General features: G+C 36.4%; 4 protein-coding genes and 1 long non-coding RNA gene across 6 annotated transcripts in view; 2 read left to right on the plus strand and 3 right to left on the minus strand.

Moving 5' to 3' along the window:
• The window catches only part of LOC135832981 (uncharacterized), a 46,559-nt gene extending 44,940 nt beyond the window's left edge, over positions 1-1,619 (minus strand). Inside the window, exons 1-2 of the long non-coding RNA XR_010556396.1 lie at positions 1,399-1,619; positions 198-292 (exon numbers count right to left, since the gene is read on the minus strand). This is a non-coding gene — a long non-coding RNA (uncharacterized LOC135832981). The remainder of the gene's footprint in view (positions 1-197; positions 293-1,398) is intronic.
• LOC135832970 (prolyl 4-hydroxylase subunit alpha-1-like) lies at positions 49-3,380 on the plus strand. The gene is made up of 10 exons (XM_065346540.1): positions 49-357; positions 456-607; positions 681-845; positions 924-1,091; positions 1,184-1,305; positions 1,739-1,981; positions 2,067-2,264; positions 2,343-2,393; positions 2,465-2,627; positions 2,698-3,380. The coding sequence occupies exons 1-10, from the start codon at positions 179-181 to the stop codon at positions 2,760-2,762; spliced, it is 1,506 nt and encodes a 501-aa protein (XP_065202612.1). The 5' UTR covers positions 49-178; the 3' UTR covers positions 2,763-3,380.
• On the minus strand, positions 2,673-4,851 carry LOC135832972 (zinc finger protein 678-like). Of its 2 annotated transcripts, none has more exons than XM_065346542.1 (4): positions 4,717-4,851; positions 3,905-4,081; positions 3,706-3,828; positions 2,673-3,637 (listed from the first exon to the last, which is right to left on the minus strand). In XM_065346542.1, the coding sequence occupies exons 2-4, from the start codon at positions 4,004-4,006 to the stop codon at positions 2,987-2,989; spliced, it is 876 nt and encodes a 291-aa protein (XP_065202614.1). In that variant the 5' UTR covers positions 4,007-4,081; positions 4,717-4,851; the 3' UTR covers positions 2,673-2,986. The 2 variants fall into 2 exon arrangements, with proteins under 2 accessions (XP_065202614.1, XP_065202615.1); XM_065346543.1 differs by lacking the exon at positions 4,717-4,851 and adding an exon at positions 4,157-4,297.
• Bet5 (blocked early in transport 5) lies at positions 4,436-5,333 on the plus strand. The gene is made up of 3 exons (XM_065346551.1): positions 4,436-4,663; positions 4,739-4,948; positions 5,102-5,333. Exons 1-3 carry the CDS (start codon positions 4,568-4,570, stop codon positions 5,222-5,224), a joined length of 429 nt encoding a protein of 142 aa, XP_065202623.1. The 5' UTR covers positions 4,436-4,567; the 3' UTR covers positions 5,225-5,333.
• On the minus strand, positions 5,226-22,725 carry Doa (Darkener of apricot). Its single transcript, XM_065346531.1, has 10 exons — positions 20,840-22,725; positions 16,707-16,785; positions 12,577-12,643; positions 9,608-9,721; positions 9,217-9,307; positions 8,947-9,117; positions 6,520-6,649; positions 6,281-6,425; positions 6,092-6,197; positions 5,226-5,997 (listed from the first exon to the last, which is right to left on the minus strand). Exons 1-10 carry the CDS (start codon positions 22,544-22,546, stop codon positions 5,815-5,817), a joined length of 2,793 nt encoding a protein of 930 aa, XP_065202603.1. The 5' UTR covers positions 22,547-22,725; the 3' UTR covers positions 5,226-5,814.
• Between the last annotated feature and the right edge of the window lie 1,597 nt (positions 22,726-24,322).

Below are 24,322 nucleotides of genomic sequence, written 5' to 3' on the forward strand. Positions count from 1 at the left end.
AATTCATTGCAAACTCGACCCATATTCTCGTTAAATAAACAAGCAGAATCCATATGGTCATAAATCTTCCCACAATGACAACAATACCAGATCGAAACTCGATCATAGGTGGAAAAATTATACATTAAGTACATCTCTATTCATTTCTACTCGCAAATGCCAGCGTACTACATTGAAAATGTTAAAATTCCACTTACTGTTTGCTTCAGTTTTCGCAATAATCTGCAGATTAGATGCGGATTTAATTTTTACTTCTCCAATTAGAACAAGGGCTTTGTTATCTTCTGTCGACCTGGTAATTGAAACAATACAAGAATACATCAAGACTGAGAAAGATAGAGTGAAAACATTAGAAGGGTAAGTACATCGTACATCAAAATAATAAATACACAACTAAATGCCTCAAGAGATTCGAATAAGAAAAATGTTCACCAACCAGAAAACTCCAATTACAGATATTTGAACGATTGGGAAAAAGAGCACAATCTGTACGCAGAAAATCCAGAATTACATTTAGGCAACCACATCAGCTTATTCAATTTCTTATACAAGCTCAACACATGGTGGCCTTACTGGCAGGAAGAAACGAAAAAAAATTCAGCTGAGAGTATGATTAAATTCATTGTCTATACAATGTTGCTGAACTATTGAACTTTAGCAGATTTTCTTCCTCTGTCTAGGTGCCATTTACAAAATGAGGAACAGCAATACAACATGGCCAACAATGGAAGATATGAATGGTGTCATGGATTCCATAATCAACATCCAGATTATACACGGTCTCGAAGCTAATTCATTAGTAAATGGCAAATTCCACGATAAATTCACCAACACGAAGCTCGACTGTAAGCATTTTCAAAAGCCTACTGTACCTACGTGCCTATTGAAAACACTCTTATGAGTTTAACGTTGATTCTATTCAGTCGGCGAATGCCTGATGATGGCTCAAAGGTGTTTCGAAACCATACATTATAAATTATGTCTGCAATGGTCTCTGTCTGCACTACAGAAATACTTCACCGAACGCGTCAAAGACGAAGAGCAATTACACAAAGTCTTGTATTATATTTCATACACTTCTTACATATCAGGTCATCATTGAATTTATATCACACTGGATAGGTGTCAAATCTTGCTCTTCAACGATAGGAATAGTACATTAACGCGATATTATCTTCGGCAGGTGAATATGATCTGGCTGTAGAATCCATAGAAGCTTATGTGAAGAAGAAACCAGATGATGAAAGTGCAAAAACGTTGGAGAATATAATTCATCTCAATCTGCCACCGGATCATAAAAAAAGCGTATGTTTTGCTGCATTTTCAAATTTGTTTCCAGATCATGAGATCAATAACTTTTATGCTTCAGAAATTAGAAGATCAAAATAAATGGCTTACTTTTTGGCGAAGGGTTCTTGAGTGAAACTGTTCTTGATTTTTGACTGAGTGACTGAGTGCCATCAGCCATGTTTACATTGTTTAAGTACTGTTTATTTTGATTACCGAACACACAAACCACATTTTGAATAAATCTACCACTAGTAATAACACAATCGAATTAGGTATCACTTCACTTTGAGCTAATTTCAAATCAACAGACAACTCTTTGAAATTTGAAATTTTTCCATTTTGCAAGAGAATTTTTTTAAAATCAAATCAGTGCTGCCATTTTATCAATACAAAAACATACTTTGAAAGTTTGAATTTTCTGAAATTTTCATTTGATGATTTTGCACAGATATCCAAAAAAGTGATGGAAATATTCCGGAATATCAAACATCTTTGCAATAAGCAAAGTACAGCAGTTGAACTCTCTCGTGTGTCATATCTGAGATGTCGTTACAATCATAAAAACAGTTACTACTTGAAAATTGCTCCTTTAAAAGAAGAAATACTTTCATTGATTCCTCACATAAGCTTGTACAGAGATGTACTTTATGACTCTGAGATTAAATTTTTGAAAGAAAAATCCAAGAAACGAGTGAGTAATTTTTCAGACTAAATAACTCAACATGGAGTTAGTATTTTCAACACACATATTCACGATTCAATGCATACAAATCTAGTTACAGGAGGTAGTTATGGATAAAGATTCAGATATCGTCTATGATCAAGTTGAACTAGCCACATTTGAAGATCACGATTACGACGAAATTGCCAGAATATCTCACAGAGTCAACGACATGACTGGATCTCGATTAAGCTCGGTAAATTTGTTTCAATTGCATAAATACAACGTTGGAGCATCCTTCGCTGATTACGAGGTTGGTAAATGGATTTAAATCGTGGGTGCAAATTGCTAATAGTCTTCAATTTAATGAATAAATTTCAAATTTCTTCAGGAAAAAAAGGAACATCCGGATATGGGAAAATATAGCACAGTCTTTTTTCACGTAAGTTAATTTTCTGAACTGAAAACGAAAGATAGACTCCATCTATCTCCAATTTTTCATCAAAATTTCAGATGACCGATGTAATCAAAGGTGGCTCTACAACGTTTCCCGAATTAAATATCGCAGTTAAAGCTGAAAAAGGAACCGCTTTGGTATGGTTTGATGACATTCTACAACGTACTAACAACGTTATCAGACACGCAGTCTGTACCGTCGCAGTGGGTCATAACTGGAGTAAGACATTAAAAAAAAATACCTACGTAATAAAAACAACACATATTTAAACAAGATCATTCATTTGCAGCACTTACAAAACGTATTTTCGAAAAAAATAGATCAAAACCAGGACGCAGATGTGGTCAAAAATAGATACATACTTAGGTAAATTTAATACGCGGACTTGCAGACGAGAAGAAAATGGATAAAATTCATAAAATGAAACCAGTTGTATAAAACACATAAAGTACCGACTAGATATAAAATAATTTACTAAAATACACGTACCATAATAACTACTCTGACTTAATACTGTATTAGAAAAAAAAACACCCAACGTAATCATACGTTATTATGATTTAAAAAATTGACATATTTTATAAACGTTTTAGAAAAAACCCTTCCTTCGTCGATAATATAACAGGAACGCTAAACTGGTAACCATCATAACCCCCTAATTTGAGCGCCATATTCGGATCGTATTCGGTTTTACGAAACGGATTTACTCCCATATCCATTTTGTTCGTTTGTTTCGGCGGCGTGAATTGATCCTGGATAGGTTCGTTTTTAACCGAATGAATCAACATGTGCTTAGTTAAATTACCCCTTTGAGTAAACCTCTTATCGCAAATAGTACAAGAGTAAGGTTTTTCACCGGTATGCGTTCGTCGATGACGTTCTAAGTTCGCCTGTTGTACGAAAGATTTATCACAAAACTCACACCGGAAGTGTTTCTCACCGGTATGCAGTAAAGAATGTTTATTTAGGTTGGCCTTCTGCGAAAAACAACGACCGCATACTTTACATTCGAATGGTTTATCTCCGGTGTGTATTCTTCGGTGTTTAACTAGATTAGCTTGTTGGGTGAATCGTTTACTACATATATCACAGATATAAGGTTTGAGTCCCGAATGAATGAGGATATGTTTGCATAGATTTGATTGCTGCGAAAATCTCTTCTTACATGTGTCACACTGGTATGGTTTCTCCGTCGAGTTGACCTTCGTTGTAAGCGGGAAATTGACATTCTGCGATCGAATAGTTTGATTAGAAACATCAACCGAAGCGTTTGAAAGATGAAGATGAAAACACTTACGTTTTTTGGCACGGAAGTAAGCGATTTATGAAGCACGTCTTTTATAGGGGATTTTTGAAACCCCCTAGTCTCCAGACCATTCAGAAACCTGAACTCTCCATGATCAAACTTGGGCATATAGTCCTGAAACGAGTCGAAAACTTTTCATCCAACCAAGTTCGAAACACAAGAGTAAGAAAAGAGGAACCTGAACACTTACCGAATTCATACAATGTAGGTCTAGAAGACACTCCGGTTTCATCAGCATTCCTTCTGCGTCCATATTCAGCGATGTATCCACCATTGTGTTATTCATTTTCATCCATTCGATCACTTGTGATCGAAATTTTAGTTTATCTATTTCTGTATCAATGATTGCTTATAAAAAATGTAGAATCTAGAACACATGAGAAATCTTACGTTGATCATACGCTGGTGATCCATAACATGAGGAATGGGTGATGATACTTACGAAGAAAATTACTTGAAGCAGTTCTTCGATTGAATAATTTTATGACCATTTAAAGTTAAATTTAGTTTAAATTTACAAAATTTACAACGAAAACTATTTTAATTTCCGATAACTACGCGTACGTTTTTCAAAACAAAAAACATTCTTGCTTGCTTCCACTTATCAATCATTCCCTATTCTCAACTTTTTCTCAGTGACTTTTTCCACAGCGCTCCCTTCAGCTCAAATCAAGGACTAAAAAAAACACACCGTTTTCTTCTCTGTGGAAATTTTCTATTATCACTCGAAAAAAATATCAACAATCATAATCAACAAATTTTCAGAATTTTCAATTTTCCATAATCTTTTTCATGAAAAAAAGGAAATAAAACGTTTTATTTTCACGGAAAGATTTGTTCTATAGCCTCACCGATGATTTACAATCTTTACATATTCGATAAAGGAGGCAAATTACTATTTTACTCCGAATGGAACCGTCAAAAGCAATCGGGGATATCGAAAGATGAGGTAAGTTACCAGTTACCACAGCTTTCAATAAAATTTCTTCAATTTTACTTTACCTGAATATTTCACTGATTATAGGAAGCCAAGCTTATGTACGGTATGTTATTCTCCATAAAGAATTTCGTCACCAAAATATCTCCTTCCGATCTGAAACAAGGTTTCCTCTGCTATAAAACCAACAAATACGCTTTACACTTTCTCGAAACACCAACCGGACTGAAATTCGTTCTCAATACCGATGTCAATGCTCAAAAAGTTCGAGACGTATTGCAACAGCTATATAGTAACGTAAGTATAACATTTCAGCCACCATCTGCGTACTTTTAACCATTTACCAATCATCCTATAATTATCATTACCTTCCTGTATGACACGTCATATTTTCACCGTTTTGATGCCAGCAACATCGAGTACATTGCGAAACTATTTACATGATTTCAGGTATACGTCAACTATGTAGTACGAAATCCAATATGCAACCTTCAAGACCCCATAAAAAGCGAATTATTCAAAACGAAGCTCGATTCGTACATAAAACAGACGTCGATTTACACAACCAAATGAATTATTATTCGTCAACATAATGAAAATTTTATTAAAATTACACTTCTATTGTAAATTTGTGTATGTATATATATGTACAAAATAAATTAAAAATACTCTTAAAATTTAACATCATCATTACAAACACGACCATTGAACAAAATCACTTTGAAAATTTACACTCACAACACGTTTCTTTCTGTCGTTTGCGAGCATTTTTTACATCATTATTTACCTATTTCACATAGGTACCACACACACGGACATCAACGCGTAACGTACGCAGTTTACATAATACAAAAAAACAAAAAAGAAAAAAAAACACTTCGAGATACAATAATAACGATAATAAATCAAATCTTTCGCAGTACGATACATATACAATCATTTACAAAGTCACACATAATAATGTCATTGTGGAAATGCTAGAAAGAAAAATATAGGCAACATGAGAAAATTTTTAGCCGGTGCTCCGATGATAACGCAATAAAGCCGTTAAATTCGTTTCGATGCATTTAAACAATACGAATATCATCAGTATAATTAACGAATGGTACATCGCAACCTCCATATTGATCCAATTCTCATCAATACGGCGGTTTAAATCGTTCTCATCTCGATAACGAGTGACTTCTTTCGTACGTCTCCAATCGTTGCTGGTTTGGTATTTTGTTAAAAAACGGATGTCGTAGAGCTTCGCCCAATGTGATACGTTTGCTTGGTTCGTATTCTAACATTAAAGCGATAAGGTCAAATAATAAACGATGGTCTTCGTCGTCACAATTTTGATACCTCTGTAAACATAGATATAAAGCAAAAATCGTCAGAAATATTGCAAATGCGAACGAAGTAATCGTTATTTCAAATTCGTCGAGGAGAACAACTTACATGAAGTGGTTTACAATTTTCACGAACATATCGTCCAGCATTACTTTTTTCGTCCCATTCTAATTTACCATGATAGAAATATTTGGTTTTCGTTTTCTTGGCCATTCTATCGAGAAGAAAAATAACATATAGGGTTTAGTTTCTAAAAGCATTTCCAACATTACGCAGAGTGCTCGAAGAATACATTACCTGTATGGAATAGTTCCTAATATTCTTTCCATCATAGCCAAATGTTCGCGATTATCGTGTGTCTGGAATAACGTTATACCTAAATATAGTTCAAATATAATACATCCGATCGACCATACGTCGCATGGCTGAGCCCATCCTATTTCTGTAATCGAAAAATACATACGTAAGGAATTAGTACACGTACAACGATGTGTTTATTCAAACCGTAATGAGAGAAATTCGCTCTTTGAACTCACCTAAAATAACTTCTGGAGCACGATAATGCCTCGTCGACACGATAGTGCTATGATGTTCGTGATCAAAAGTAGCGCTTCCAAAATCTATTAATCTAACTTCGGTATTTTTAATACGTCGTACGTTCTTTTTCTGTAACAAGAAGAGAAAAAAATTAATTAATTAGCAGCTTCGTAAGCGTAACCCTCCGAAGACTAAATTAATTAATACCTATTGATTGGTAATTCAAAATTCACAAAACGTGAGAACAATTTTTCAAAAAATGTGAATTTGAACACCAACGCAAAGAAATAATCTCAATTTTTCAATTAATTCATCGCTTAAATTTTCCAGCCGATCTCATGAATTCATGAAAAAATCTATCTGATAATCAGGGAGGGGAAAGGAAAGGATAACTTCGCAGTAGGTAAACAATGCAATCGGCGGCCAATTTAGATAATATTCAAGAGCTTTCAGCGGATAGTTTTTCAACGCTATTGGTGAGAACGTTAAATTGAGATTAAAATTCTCATCAATAATAAGATGTAGCAACATAATGAATCATTCTTTTAAAAATAACCATGATTTATCATCAGTGAAATGATTCAATATCCAATACGGAATACTTTCGAACCGCGATTTCAAAAAAAAAAAAAAAAAAAAAAAAAAAATGATAACAAACTGAATCATTTTAGAGTGAAAATAATCATGAAATTATGGCGAAAAAAAATATGTTCGTTATTTTCAAGAAAATTCACTAATGTAACAATTTAAATGAAAAAAAAAAACAAACAAACAAACAAAAACATAATTTTTGAGACCGAGGAGGAAAAACTGATGCTTTCTCCGAAACAGAATCTTCAAATTCTACTTTTCAAATTTTCAATTTAGGAAAAAAATGAACAGGAAATTTTGCACAAAAATCTACAGCGTTTGAAGATCAGCAGGTAAATACCTATTTGGGAAATCATCATACATGTACTTATTACCTGTAGACTAAAGAGCTCGAAAAAAATCATTCTCAAATACTCAATCATAGGAAAAAAATCTGAAAAAAATGTATACTTCTGAAGATTGAAAATCTAATTCCAGTTCCAATCTACAAAACTTCAGAATTTCTAAGTTCCAACAAAAATTTCTTCATTGGATTTCCGCAGATTTTTTGAAAATCAATAAACAGGTAAGATATGCGAAAGCGTACCTTCCTCTCTTCTGGTTCATTTTTGAGAAGTCAAATGTGACTTAAACAATAAATTTCTAAGGAAATATTTTTTAAATTCCTTTTTTTATTCAGAATTTGGATACAAAGCATGATCCTCTCTCATCAAAAAAATCTCCAAACGTTCCAAAATCACAAAGTAATTTTTTCGATCAATTTTCCATTTTTTTTTTTTTTTTTTTTTTTGCAAGTGACTGCTGAAAAAGATGAAATTTTTAAACGCTTTCCTTATTTTATCGCTGTTTTCAGGAGGAGACATTCTCTCCTTTGGTTAGAGATTTAAAAATGACATTTTTCAGGCATCCCAGAAGAAAGGACGAAAGGAAACAAATTTTGTCGGAAATGGGTTCAATGAGTAAGAACAACTTGTACAATAAAATCGAGAAATCTCAGAACTTTAAATAAAACTGAAAAATTGAAATTTTCGAGTACTATTTTTTTCTGAAAGTTCTGAAATTTCGATTTGCTCGCACAAAAATGGGGAGGTATGATGTATGAGTGTGAGAGATTAAATAGGAATTTCAAAATCTCAAAATTTTGACAGTTCGATTTTGCTCGTACAAGAATGGGTGAGAGGAGCGGAGAGGGGAGGGAGGCGCGCGAGATAGAATAGGAATTTAATAAAAGTCAAAATTCAAACCACATGATTGACTTCTTCATGAGTTCAGAATAATTTTTTGCAGATCTCCATCACATGTAAAAAACAAAATGGAACAACGGTTCAATTCATTAGACACCCTGTAGAAATTCAAAATATTACGAACTCGCGAGGAAACTGCTTCAGCAGAAAACGAATCGAACAGAACAAAGATACTAGATGGAAAGAAAACTTCCGTTCCGCTCTCCCCTCTCTAAAACCAAATTTCTGGATCGCTAGTTTATTCCTTGATTTTTGGTTAATTTTCACGTTAAAGTTCTACCTCCTACATTCACTGAAGAAAAATCAAAGCCCCAGAACACCACAAAACACTGGTTTGAAAGACTGAAATAGACTGTAACCGAATGTTAAAACATGCTTCCATTTTTTTCACTTCGAGGGCGAAATTTTCAGAACCAGCGTTATAAGATCATCGCAATACTGAGTTCTGGTGATTTTATAACAAGTCATCCAACAAAGGTACGTTGACGAATCAATTTTTCCTCCAGTTTTACAGTTGATTTTGGAAATTCCGAGCGAATCGGCGATGAAATAGAGCTATGTATAAAAATTACCATTCGAAGCATCACTTACTTTTTTCGAATCGTATTGAACATCGTAACTAGAATCGACAAATAGAATATTTTCCGGTTTCAAATCGGTATGCGTTAATTTATTATCATGCAGGAACTTAACGGCGTAACACAGCTGATACGAAATATGGCGAACTTGATCTATAGTGTACGGTTGATAATTATTATTTTTCTGCACAAAGAAACAAAACAACATCATGAAAATTATATCAAAATACTCGTACTCGATTCCATTCGATAATTTGTACTCGTAAACATCGCAATCACTTACCAAAAAATCAAAAACACTTAATCCTAATAATTCAAACGCGATGCACATATGCCCTCGGTAATCGAACCAATCTAACATTTTGACGCATAGACTACAAAAGAGGGGCAAAAAACAAAACAAAAATATTGTAAGAAAAAAAAAATACACCAGAAGAAAAACTTACACCTAATTATCTCCTGTTGACGAAGCACCGCGGACCCGTCCCATTCGTCCTTCTTCTAGTAATGTACCCAAATCTCGATGATATTATTGGCAATAACTCGCCCATCGATTTGGCAATCGACCCGAGCCAATTTTCTCGTTCGCGTCCGGGTCCGCTGCGTGCTATGAAACAATCCATCGTCTCTCGTTCATCTTCTTATATTTTACTACGAACGAGTAATATACTCACTGTCGTCCATCCGGATCCAGTTGCATAATTTTTTCCAAAGCGTTAATCTCGAGCTTGGCAGTTTCTCTGTATTTTTCGACATTTTTAATTATTTTCAAAGCTACCGTTTCGTCTCTACAGCAAAAAACAAAAACAAATGAATCGATTATGAAAAAATTCTGTTCGACGTATCAGCTAGTCCTGGCTACATCGTATCTTATTCCAATTTAAACCATATAATCGCGTATTTTTAGCTCGATCGACTCTTCTATGGCTACGAGCACATTTTTTTAAAAACCTCGCACCTCTCTCTTTCTCTCTCTCACTATTTGCATTCTACTCAACGCAGATATAAAAATAAATACTCAACCTTAACAAGGGCCACGTGAACCGTAAAAAAAAATCTTGTTTATATTTTTTCATTATTAATTTCTTCTCGTTTTTACACATTCAAAATGTATGCGTATGGATCTATACAGCACACTTTCAGCCAATTCACCTCTTCTCACACATTAAATATGGTACTTTTTTTATACCTACAAATACAACTACCATCTGTTTTAAAATAATATTTACACAATCTCACCCACAACACCCTCCTCTACCATCGAGTTACCTTTCTCCATCTCGGCTTAGTTTTTCTTCCATGTACATTTTTTCTTCTTCTTCACTTCTCATTCTAATTCTATTCATTTCACCTACGCCTCACTCTGCTTTACGACAAAAAACTCGTAAAATAAATCGTCCGCTAATTAAGTTAACACGCGAAACGCGAATTTATGAAGAAATTTACTCCGTCCGTCGCCTTCTATTATCATTCGCATTCGTTCGAGTCGCCCGAGACGATGAATAAAAGAAAGAAAAACACGGTTTTTGAAGAATCGCCGTATTTTGCAATGTTTCTTTGTTTTCGAGCCAACTTGCCGATGTTATCGGTCATCGGAAGGGCTGCTTGTTCTTTCGACTAAAGGTAGCAGGTAATAATAATTTCTTTCAGTTCATTTTTATTTGATACGAGAAAAAAGAGCGCAGCCACACATTTTCCCAAATGAATAAAACCCGAAGTATTTTTGACTGTTTTCCCCTTCTTTTTTGCAAACTGATGTCGCAAAATCGAATTCAAAGAATTCAAAATAACGAAATCATCGACTTTTTTCCCAGCAGGTGTTTAAATTTTTGAAAACTTTTACACATCCCCTCTCCTCCTTTCTTATCAAATTATAGGGAGCGGAATTCGAAGGATAGATTTGTCACGCATCAAATCAAGTCCGATAGACTAACGAAGGTCTAAGGCACTTTAGTATTTGAAAAATGAAATTTTCGAGAATTAAAACAATTCTTCATTTGACTTGGAGCGGGGAAGGGGGAAAACAATAAATTATCAAGATTTTCATGATGGGAAAGGGGTGGAGTGAAGGAAGGCGTCTGACAAGTCAGACAACATGCTCAAAAAATCAGGACAAAAGTAGGACTTTTGGTCAAACATTTTTTTTTCAACATTTTAATTTGGGTGAGGAAGGAGGGAGAGAGTTCAAAATTTACTCAAGCCAGAATCTTCTCGGGTCGTCTACATGTTTTCGAAGAGCATCGAAAAAAAAATTCCGAGAGAAGAAGAGAATACCCATAAATGAAAAATTCCAAACTTTGATGGAAAAAATTTGAAAAATCATGACTTTTCAGATAGTTTCAGCAAAAAATAAGATTTTCTGGCAATTTTGATTTAAAAAAAAGGACTTCACTTTGGCAATTCCAACAAAAAGTGGACTTCTTTTGGCAATTTCAGTAAAAAAACACAAAAAAACTGGGATAATTTTGTAAAAATTGAGATCATTTTCAACAATTTTTCATTAGAGCTTCTTGACTAAAAACAATTTGACAACTATGACAAAAAACGAAACTTTTTGTCAATTTTGGTAAAAAACAGGACTTGTGAAGTCATTTTGGCAAAAAATATGACTTTATAGACAGATCTTCCGAGAAAAGATTAGTACTCTTCTGACAACTATGCCAAAAAAAGCACTTCATAGGCGATTCTAACAAAAAAACCAACAATTACCTTTCCACTCCACCCTCTTTTCTTTCATTTCCTACCAAAAATTCTTACAATAGCAAAAAAAACGACACAAATCTGTTGAGTTTGCTCTAAGGACTGAATAATCATAATGAAAATACCATTAAAAATGTTGGAGAATTTCTATGCATTTTGAACTTATTTTTAAAACACCTGAAACGATTTTCAATTATTTTTTTGACTTCATCCCCCTCAGCTCTCGCTTAAAAAAAAGAATATAATCAGATACTATGTATTTGTACTTTGTAAAAATGTTGACAAACGGAGAGAACTTGACTGAAAAACTCGATGAAAATTCTTCATTTGAAAGCTTTTTTTTCAATTGGTTTTCAAGTTTTGAAAATTTTCATGTGGTTTTCAGCTACTTTTTCGATGAAATTTGGAAATGAAGAATTTTTGAAATTTTTGGATACACCTGAATAAAAATTCCAAAAAGCGATCCAAGAAATCCGGTACCAATTTTTGGAATAATTCAACTAGAATTTCAGCATCATTTATTAAATGAGCGAAAAGTTTCAATTTTTTCTGACGGACGAAAATTTTCAGTTCATTTTTGGAAAATGTCAGCATCATTTTCAGACCTATTATTCTAATTTGGACTTGTAACATTTTTTAAATTGTGGTTTTTTTCACCAATATTCCCATTCTTCTTCTTCAAGACTCCAGTAAGAAATTTTCTCAAAAAAGCAATTGTTTTTCTATCGTTGAATTTTTCTTTTACAAAAGAACGTAAGATACGTTATATTTTTCCATTGAAAACCCTGCAATACTTTCTTTAAGCACGCGTTCGAAAAAATTCACTCTTCTCACCTCACTCGTTCCACAAACGTCAAATTACTCGTACCATACGCAACACACCATACAGATAAATAATACGTATAATAAGATACAAAAAGATAAATTGTACGCAGGTACTTACTTTTCTAAATCCTTTATACAAGCCACTTTACCGAAGGTGCCTTCACCCAACGTAACAGTAATTTTATCTGTAAAATAAATTACAGAATTAAAATCACGAGCCGGATTATTCGCTCATAAAAAAAAAATAAATAAAAGGGAGAAAGAAGAAAAAAAGTGCAGAAGACAGACGAAATGAAAAATCTTTTCGAGACGAAATACTATACGGTGTTCTCTTTTTTCACTCGACTAGGTAAGTCTAACGAGTACACAATACAGATAGTTACGTGAAAAACACGAAAAAATCCCCAGCACATGTAGAATGTCCGCATATACACCAACACTACTCTTTTCATCGTCATATTGCAAAAAAAAAATTATAATAATAATAACAAGTCCCGCAAAAGGACTAAATATACGTATTCAATTGATGAGAAAATTACATTACCATACAACGTATGTACGAGTCAAAGCACCACTCGCATTAAAACCAAAAGGAAAAGATATCACACATAAAGTATACGAGGAATATGAAGGAAGAATCCAAAGAGACATTACTTTGGGTGACAATATTTAGTAAAAAATTACAAATAATTAAAAAAATCATCTTCGCATATTCTAAAACACCATTTTCGAAGTGCAGGTATCTCGCTGATGGGGGACATGAGGCTAGAAATAATTAGAATTACGTTTCGTTTTTTGCAAATATTTTCAAAATTTTATCACACAGAAATACATCAAACATCCACCTACTCAACCCAAGTACTAATACTTTTCCAAGGCATAATTTATTCGCACTGTACCTCTCACAGGCTCGCATACAGATGATAAATAGCTTCATACGTCGTCGTCGTCATCATCGTTCGTCATTCACTCGGTTCTATTTTCAATTTACAAACTAACCTAATTCCCGGTACGGTTCATCGAATCGGAAACTGTATTATCGTCGTTTCATTTTCGTCTTCGTGACGTGATCACAAAGAAGAATACGACAACGACGAGTTAAATTTGTCACTTACGAGGGTATTTCAAATGAGCCGGAAAACCAACACGTTTGCTTCGTTGAGGATCGTTTTGAAGCAGAAAAAAAAGATTATCGTATCCAGATATTACATACCTAATTTCCTCCCTACATTGACAAATTGCAATTTGTACTTCGGAAATTTACCAACTGTCCGGTACATTTAAAAATTTAGGTTTCGATAAACACATAATTTGGATTCAGCTTATTTCTCTCATATGGTGCTCCTTTTTCATCGCACATACAAGGTTGTATAGAAAATTGGAAGATTCTTCAGAAATCGAGATACCTGTCACTTCGTGAACACTTACCAGACGATGTTCAGCACAACTGAATTGGCTGCATCGTCAAATTACGATATCAATGACAGACCATTTTTCAAGTATTTATCACTTTATCAGTGGGCAAATGATCAATCAATAATTTCAGATTCATCAAGGTTTTCAAAGAACTCTTTAGATTTTTTGCTTACAATTTGCTCGAACAGTGTCCAGATTTTTTAAACCCACTGCCAAAATTCAAATTTTCAATGGATCATTTTTCACCTGGAGATGAAAGACCATGTACTTTTTAAACATTTTATTTTTTTGAACACTTTTCAATTTTTCTTTTTGCACAAAATCGATCAAAATGGTCGTAATTACAGTGTAATCAAGTTTGTAAGAGCTGAATTTCATTTTTGCCCATTTTATGACAATTTTCGCGAAACTAGAAAAACTAAAAAATCCTCCAAATCAATGCGAACCCATCATCAATCGATTTAAAAAGCCTAAAGTAAGAGATGGACCCCTCATATTTCAGCTTTCTGGACCATTTTGATCAAAAATGTGATATTTGCATAAAATGGGCCAAATTTGAATTCTTAAAAAATTTTCAAAGATCAAAAAATGAAATTCAGCTGTCGAAACTTGACCTTAGTGATGTGTTTTCGAATGCTTTTGATTTTTCTCAGTCCAGTCCACTCTCTAGATCGCATCAAAAATGAATCAACTTTGCCAAGCATTGCCGGATTGAAAATGCAAACAAGCTGCAGGAATAAAACGAAAGACAACATTTTTGAAATCTGCACTGCAATGGTAAAAAATTCAATTTTATGACATTGATGGATTCTACGACATTCAAATTCTTCGTAATTTCGACCAAAATTAAAATAAAAACCGAAATCTCCACCCAATGCAACGTGACGAGTATGACGGAAAAACACAGCCACACGATGAGACATTGTTTAAAAAATGTTCTGTCAATGAGGAAAAAAAGCTCGTCGACGATACGCCAACTTCATTCCTTTGATCGTACCGCCGACGTAAATGCGATAACTTAATATTTGAACAAATTAAAAAAAATTAGGTTACCTTACTCGTTGATAAAAAATGTAGAATAATTAAAACCTGTAATCAATACAAACAAAAGAAAAAAACACAAAAAAACAAAACAGGATAACCGTGTGAAGGGAGTAGATAGATCGCTGAGAATCAGAACAAAAACTCGAAGAACTGAAGGGACACATTCAGAAAAAGATAAGATGCAGATAATTAGGAAAAATCACAGATAAATTGGTTCAAGTGCTGATAACATTGATATACGTTGTACGTAGTAACTCATTTTACCCATTACATGCTCGATAACAATATCGAAATTCAACTCATCATCATCATCGGACATTCTACAGTCTACAGCTCTGTATGTATCATCTAGGGTGGATCGCAGAAAAAAAGTCGGAAAAATGTTGCTCAAATTCAGTGTAGATCTTCATTTCAAGTTGAAAATCACCCAGAAGAATTTATAGCTCCAGAGGTGCTACTAGAGGCGAGATCTGGGCTTTCAAAGAAGAGACATTTTAGAAAAAACACGATTTTTTTCGCTTTAGCTCCTACCCAACCGGTATTGAGAAAAATGGTCCGGTTCCAAAAGATGATACCTATTTGAAATTCTACATCGATCAAGGCTACATTGCCATCAAATTTCAAGACAACTTTCAGGGTTCTACTGCTGAGCGATTAAAAATTTGAAAATCGCTTATTTTTAGGTTAATTCGTGTTTTAAACATTTTTTCTTCGCAAATACGTATTTCGCATTAATTATTATGCCAAAGTATCGAAATATACCATTTCGGAAAATGGTGGAATATTTCAGACCAATTTTTTGACATTACAACCGATTTCAAAAACTCAAAAAAATTTGAGAAGTTTTTGTTTTTTTTTCGATTTTCTGACATCGGATTAGTTACCAAAAATTGGCACCACTGTATTCCAAAATTTTTTTCCAGTTTTTGAAATGATATCTTTACATGTTTTGGCATGATTAATGCGTAACATTGGAGAAGAAAATATTATCAAAACGCAAATTTACTCTAAAATAATCCTCCTTTAAATTTCAAACTGCTCAGTAAAACCTCAAAAATGGTCTTGGATTCTTACAGGAATGTTCAGATCGACGCAGAATCTCAAATACCATCACGTTTTTTTCGAAAATGGTCTCACTTCGAGGACCCATATCACCCGTCTAGGGACACCTTCGAAGCTACAGTTTTTTCCAAGTGGTCTTCGCTGAATTTGGTCAACATCCACCGTCATTTTTTTTCACGATTCACTCTAACGTACAATCCTATAATCTGCCCAACCCCACACCCAACCATTAAATTCAAAAACCACACGTATTACACCAATTTCTACGCTAAAGATAATTTCGAACCCACACTGCTACATTCCCATATTATACAGTATCCCCACACCTACAAAAAAGCTAAAGAAGAAGGAGGAAAAACAAGATGAAAATTCGATTAAGTAGGTCTACGTAATGCATATAACTTATTTATCGGAAACATATCTCTTCAGAGGTAATCCTAACCTGAGGAGAAAAACCTATACGAAGAGTATTTCCACATCAACACCACGTTATCAGTACACGACGACGTAACTAATAACGTAGCGTTGTCAACGTATAGCAAAGGGGTAAAAGAAGAATAGCACTAACGAAATAGTAACACCCTACACTTATCCACGAATCATAAGGGCAGGTATGTCAATAAATACGAATACGAATGCACATATCTCTAAATAGGTATAAGTAAAATAAACTATCTTATAATAATAAAATAAAACGATTAATAATATTGAGCTTAGCAAACGAACATCTATCGAGTAAGACGTCTCCGTTCTGATAAATCAAATGACCATCTTCATCGTCTTCGAATGTAGGCGCTCTTGAACTCTGCTTAATTTCAACGCAGCATCATCATCATCAACACCCCGCCGCATCATTATACCGTAAGACCGACCACACCAACACGACAAAATTGTTCATTCATTCGTACAACACAAGGGAGGTCACAAACACCGACAAGGGTAGCAGTGACACGGTTGTATCGGCGATGGCGCACGGATGGTGGTCAACCACAGAGATACAGGTATTCGCGCCCGCGTGTGTATCGCATTCGCAATTCGCATTCGCGTGTGTATATTCGCACATTTTCGACAGCACGGCAGCACATTGTGACCATGGTCGTAATTCGTAGTCAATGTGGTAATTGTGTGTGTGCGCACGTGACACGGTGTCCAAGAAACCCATAAAAGACAAAGGGGACAGAGGCAAACGTATTGCCATGTTAACAATATTATACATTTAACAAACCGCAATATCATGTGTTTTGTAGTGATTTGTTGATTTGTTTGATTGTTTGGTTGTTTTTTTCAAAATTTCATTTTCTAGCATATTGAATAAAAATTAGGAGAAAAAAAAGAATAAAAAAAAAATTCCAAAACATAGAGTTAGGAAAATTTTGTTCAAACAAATTACGTGTTTTCTCTTTTTGGTTTCATACCTTTTTCGTACGTAATTCGCAAAGTTCGAATGTTAAGAAAAAAAACAAACCTCTCGAGAAAATAATAATCGTGGAAATAACGACTAAATAATAATCGTATTCATAAATACAGGTAATACACCAATCGAAGAGAATATTTTTAAAAAAATGAAAAAAAAATGGCTTCAATAGATTCCCAAATAATATTACTTCGCCATCATAGTCTGATTGGCGATAATTCAAGAAATTATCGGAGAAAATACGTCGATTAAATGCTAATTACTTTCCATCGTTCGTTCGTGCCAATCACTCTCGATTGATAAATTTTACACGTCAATTTCCAATAAACGTAAGTACGATATTCGAGGAAGAAAAACAAAGAAACAAACCAAATACACTCATCATTACGTATATTGGTGGTGTACCTTTATCACACCCGGTAATTACTGCTGTAAACGGGTGTAACAAACGTACGCGATTCTTATATTATTAAGATGAAAAAAATATGTATCAACACATTTTAAGCTGGGTGAAGAAATTTTCGCGAAATTGCCCGTTACGTGGTTTGTGATATTAATCAGATTTCGATAATTTCAACTATGATTTTCGTCTAAATCGATCCAAATCTACTCACTCAATTCAATAAATTACGGTAATTACATTGATATTACCACAATTACACGTATTTTTACAAAATTACCGTAATTACCGCGTAAGAATGGTAAGTTGACCTCCGGAATCCGGATTAATCCCTAAAAATAAAATTACAGAAATAAAGCTTGTAAATACATATTGTAATTTACCACAGGTTGTTAATTTTTTTTTCAATAATTATGATCAATTTCTGGTAATTACCACTAGTAAACGGTATTTCAAGATTACTGATACGACAAGAAAACAACGAACAAAAAATAAAATCTATATCGTTGCATTTTTGAAATTTTGATTAAATACCCCTGTTACGAATGAGCGGTCATTAACGTAAATTACGGTAATTTTACGCCTTGACAAGAAAAATCTCGGTAATTTTGGTGTAATTTGATAGTAAATCGAGGTAATTACATGTTTAATTGGTAATTTACGGTAAGCATTTGGAAAATGTTCACAAAACCGTGAAAGAAAATCAATCCCCAGCCATTCTGCCACGGCTTGACATCAAAGAATTTCCGGTAATTACGGTAAATCATGGTAATTCGGTATTTTCAGCGGTAATTACCCTTTTTTGACAGTCGATAGCTAAGTATTTCATTTTAGCCTTCTAAATGGAACATAAACAAAAATCACACTCATTGAATGTTTTGAACTTTTTTACACGTGACTTTTCATTTCCAATAGTTTGAATTGAATCAAGTTTTCATCTTAAAAACCTAATGACAACGAAATCCTCCTCTAAAGACAAAAAATTGCTTACTGAGAAAACAAAAACACATTTGGCACTCCTCCCTATCCTCCAACAGCAACATTAAACCTCATAAAATTGTTTCCAATCACTTTTTTAAAAATAACAGACTTTCCTTCGCCTCAAAAGGTTATTTTCCAGTACCTACAAAACCCTTTTCCAGCAAATTTCACTCATAAAACTCGAGAAATGGCATTGAAATATAATTTTCCTCCTTCTACCCTTGAATTACCACCATAGAACACGACAACCCATCTTAAGATCACACAGCATCTCGTTTCGTCTTCAAATATCAACCTCAACTCCAAAGCAATTAATCTCCGCTATTTTTTTTAGAATTCATCTCGAACTTTCCTTCACTTCGAGTTTCATCTTGAAGTAAAAGGCCACCCATTTCCAAACAAACCAAACGCCAACCTGCGATTCGAGAGTAAAAAAATCTGACCCAGAACTCGGGCGGGGAGAAGACGTTTCTAACCACGAATCAATCTTATCCTCAAACACACCATCACTCTTCGTACGAAGAACATGTATATTATTAGATGACCGACGCCGTGATTTGTTAATTTACGAAAAAACTGGATTATTCGACAAAAACGACAGAGTGGCTGCCGGCCGGAGTACAAAATGTAGGTAAAGGCCATGGTTATTATATGTACACTTGGTACGATGCCATAAAGCACCATTCCAATAATGTGACAACTCTTTGATAATAATACTAAAAATTCTACAGAAAACGAAAGTCCCATTAAATTTTTCTCCGCCAAGCCTCGCGCCTCACCACTTTACTCGTGCAATTTACACCAGAATAACATCGACGGCTTCGTTTGAGTGTGAAATTTTCAAAGAACCAGGAACGAATCATCGACACTTTGTCATCATAACCGATCAGCGCGATAATCGAGCACGTTCGTAAATATTTACCAATTTCGCAAAAATTTCTTCTAATTGACAAAAAAAAAAAAAAAAAAAAAAGGTTAAATATAGGTAGTAGGTAATTAGAATCAAATCAACTCAAACAAAAAAAAAATATACACAAGTCGTAACGTATTTAACGCATCGAGTAAAGATAGCAGCATTTAACCACAAACACATCGACTAAATGCGATAACAAAAACAACATCAACACCAAATCGAAAATCCCGATAGGTAAGAAAAAAAAACCAAGCGATCGTATATAAAAAAAAAAAATGTTAAAGAGAAAAACTTCGTAAATTACAACAACGGTAAGATGATATTACGCGTAAGGAGAGACTTTCGTGAAACATGTAACAAATACACATCATAGACAGACACTGACACACACGCACACATGCCCCGATAATAAAATATTACTTAAACTCTTCCACTTATGACTTTGTCGTATTCGAATTCGAGAGAGAATATAAAAAATTGAGAAATCGTAATTCAAATAAACCACTACGACGACTACCGGTACTCTTCTGATCAGTAATCGCACATTTGATACGTTGGTCGTATCAAACGAAATATTGACGTAATATCGAACACCACATTGACACAATCATCATACAATCTCATAGCACTCGAATTTTACGTACGCTTCTTCATTTCTCTCTTCTTTGCACATGTATTATAAATTTACGAGCTTAAGAATACCCAATTATCGCATACCTACCTTCTACATATATGTACGATATATAAATACCATCGTTCAACACTTAGCTGCGAGATAATCGCGAGATTTTGTTCTCATCTCTCTTCACTCCTCTCAATTAGTTTTCAATCTCGCGAAGTAGCAACCTCGTTCAAACTTCATTACCATATTATACACATCGTTGTTTGCTCGCTAAATTGCATTACATTTTCTTATCATTCGTATACAAAGCGAAAAGCACACGTTCTCAACATCAGGAAACCCTTCACTTCCCTTCCTTGCCTTCACTTCAGTGACCATATCTTCGCGAATCAGATTATAGGCAAGGCATGTTACAGCCGGAGTCGACGAGTCTCGAGAATGGCAGTGCAAAGGTTATTATGTATAAAATGAATGATAATGGAAAAAGAAAAAAAAAAGTCAATCAATAGCAGCACAACTGTACACTTACGGCCTTTGCGGCGGCAACGGCAACAGACGAGAGATGAATATCGACCAGACCAGCCGGTCCGGTCGTATTGGAAAGCACAGCCGAATACTTTTTTTGACATTTGACTAGAGCACTTGGTAACTCTTGGGAAGTGGTTTGTTCGTCTAAACCGGCGTATTTTTCAATTAGAGCTTGAATCTCTTTACGTTTAATCTCGCGATCGGATGTTTCGCTCGACGATACCCTTTCCGTATTCAGGGTTTTTCCATTTTCAGGAGCCAGAGTATTGGCTGATGCAGCTGTCTTCGATTTGGCGGCGGCAGCCGGAGGAACAGCAGTAGCAACGGTGTCGCCGGTCGTCGTTGAAGATCCGTCACAATCGACCGCGATAGTCGGTATCGAAGGGGTAACTGGTTTGAACGTTGAAGTTTTATCAACCGAACGTTTCTCACTTTTGGACGTATGAGCTGCGGCGGCCGGACTACGCTGTACCGACGATACGTGCGGACTATCGGCTCTCAGTTTAGAGAAATCTTTACACGACGACGAGCTCTGCAGTCTATGCCTCGATTGATTTCGATCCTCTCCTCGGAGCGGTTTAAACGTATACAGCACCGTTTCTCGACGACTCGACGATTTATGCCTGTGTTCCGATCGAGCGCCGGATTTATCGACGGTTTCGCGATACGGCGTCGTCGTCGTTGTCGTGTCTCTGGTTTTACCGCGTCTGGCAGCAGCGGCGGCGGCGGCTGCGTTATGAGCTGACGCAGCAGTCGATACGTAAGGATACGCTTTTTCGGATAGAATCACGCTGGTGGCACTTTTAGTCAGTGGTCGTTGCTTGTAAGCTACGTAGCTGCTGCTGCTGGATGCGTTACTATTCGAGTACAACTTATCGTAGTATTTATCTTCGAGTCGTGATCTGGTCGATCCGAGGTAATAGGCCGGATTCGACGTTTTACCGCTTCCGCTCCGCATATCCGATACCGAAGCCGAACTGCAAAGGTCACCGTCACCGTAGATAGATCGGCTGCTGCTGCTGTTGCTGTTCGTCTTACCGTAGTAATCTGGTCCTGAGGAGGAGGCGGCAGCGAAACTCCTGTATTTCCAATCGAGAGGATCGCGCCGGTGTTTCACAGCATCGGGTGCAGTTCGACTAGAACTGGAGTTGACTGAATTCGAAGATTTCGACTCTGGTACCACTAGCCAGCTTCTTTTAGCATCACGTACATCTTCTCGGCTACTACGAGGCCAATAGCTATGGTCGAGTTTCCTCGAATCGGTATGACGACTGTGAGCACCGGCCTGTCTGGGTGACAGATCATTGTGCGATACGCTATGTCTAGGGGTATAGGTGCCAGATGCTGTTGATCCGGCGGTCGTCGCCGCTGCAGTCGTATTGTGACTCAACGACGTATTTTTTTCTCTGGCAGAACCTCCGCTGCTACTATTGGGTCCTTTCGATCGTCTACTTCGGGCAGCGGCAGATTCCAGGTTCATCGACGGACCTCGTACTCGGCTGGCGATACGATTCAAGAAACTGGAACACGAGTCGCTCAACAGTTGGGTGACGCTGACCGTTGACGATCTGGTATTATACGATCGTTGAGGTCGATTCGTTGGTATGGTGGTGGATGACATTGCGGCGGCTGTCGAATTCGCTGCCGGTGACGGCGTTGTTATCGTTGTCGTTGCTGACGCGTTGCTGCCGTTTTTCGACGACGCCATCGGCGACGTCCACCACCGTTTTCACCCTCCTCCCTCCCCTGGCTGCTTCTTTCGGCGGACACCAAGACCGCGCGAGCGCGCGCGCTTGTCACAACACCATGCACTATACGCCGCAGACGCGTGCAAATTATCAAAAAACAACAAGATTAACAACAACAATACAACAATTATATACTACCAATTACCCCTTTTTTCGAATGGGTACTACGCAAATTCGACGTTGTCGTAACGTTTTTTTTAATACGCTCTTCTTCGAATCACACCTTGGTCATTAAAAAAATCGCCCACGCGAGTTCACCGACGGCGCACTTATTAGCAGAAAAAGAATCATACGCCGTAACGACGACGGCCCCAGCGCAAAAAAAACACCAACGATCACCACTACACACGTTCTACGATGGACTGCCTTTCGTCACAACACCGTCAGCGCTCGAAGCGCACTAAAAAGTCGCCTGTAATCGTCGCGATGTCGCCGGAGTCGAAGAGATTCGTTCGGATTCTCTCTATCTCGATGTTGTGTTGGTCAAAAACACTTGATCGCTACTGCTACGTTCGGTTCGCGTGCTCTGCTTGCCGCTCCAATCCGCGATCCGCGGCCTGCCGCCCGAGCCCGAGCCGCATACAATGATACAACAACGTCGTCGTCGAGCGTACGTATTTCCAAGCCCCGAAATCCATGCCAAAACACGCTCCTATAAATAAACAAATTGTCGTCGTCGTTGTCGCCATAGTCGTCGCTGCCGCCAGCCAAAGTCGCAGCAATTCACCTCCAACTTGAAACTAAAAAAACTTACCGAGAGTCGGAAAAAAATTGCGTAAATCGCTATCGTAATTACCCGACTTTACCCTTCGCGTAATTTTGGCGCAGGGGCAGCTGCGACATCGTGGTCGCTATGTCAACTCTTATCACATCGTCGTATCATTTGCGTCGTTGTCTTCGCCACCACCATCGCCACCACCTCAGCTGTATAGAGCCAATGTCACATCTTTATCAGCATAATATACATATATGTAATGTGTATGGTATGTAGATGTATTACTACACGTAGCTTCCTCTACGCCGCGTCATCGTTGCTGGCCGTTTTCACATATCATTGCCATTGTTGATCACAAATCAATCAGTGAGAAGTCATGTCCTTGCTGCCCCAACTGCCGCAGAATTACGTTGAGCTGCGCCAGCGCCGTGTTTACAAGCATGCCCGTTTATCATAATTAACCTATGAGTCGCGTTCTGCCCTCAGAATGATGTCAGTGTATTGGGATTCTGTGATACTCGTCAACGTAGTAGTTATCGAACATCGGCACTTTCCACGAGTGGATCGACATCGTTCGACTACATTTTCACGAAGGCTCTGTTCTGTTCTCAGAGGATCTAAAGGTAAAACATCGCAATTCTTTTCGGAACCCTTCAAGAGTGTGGGGAGCGGACACTTTTTTTTTCTATACACGAGGCCCAAGATCGAGTCAACATTCAAGCTCAACATTACTGAAGAATAAAAACTGCTCAGTCTTCAAGGGGGGGGGGGCAGAGAGTACGAATTTATGAAACCAAAATCTTCGCATGTTCCTGCTAATGAAATAAATTTAGGAAAAACATAATTTTTCAACATTCCCATGAAAGGAAAGGCGATCATCTCATCACGTTGAAAAGTTGAATCAACAAATGAAATGAAACATGACTGATTATTCAGCAATTTTTTTCAAATTTTAAGAAGTGTGGCGAAATATTTGAAAACCGGAGAATGGCACGAATATCCAGAACTAGAACTACTCGCA

The sequence above is a fragment of the Planococcus citri genome, chromosome 1 (genome assembly GCF_950023065.1).
Source record: "Planococcus citri chromosome 1, ihPlaCitr1.1, whole genome shotgun sequence".
Lineage (NCBI taxonomy): Eukaryota > Metazoa > Arthropoda > Insecta > Hemiptera > Pseudococcidae > Planococcus > Planococcus citri.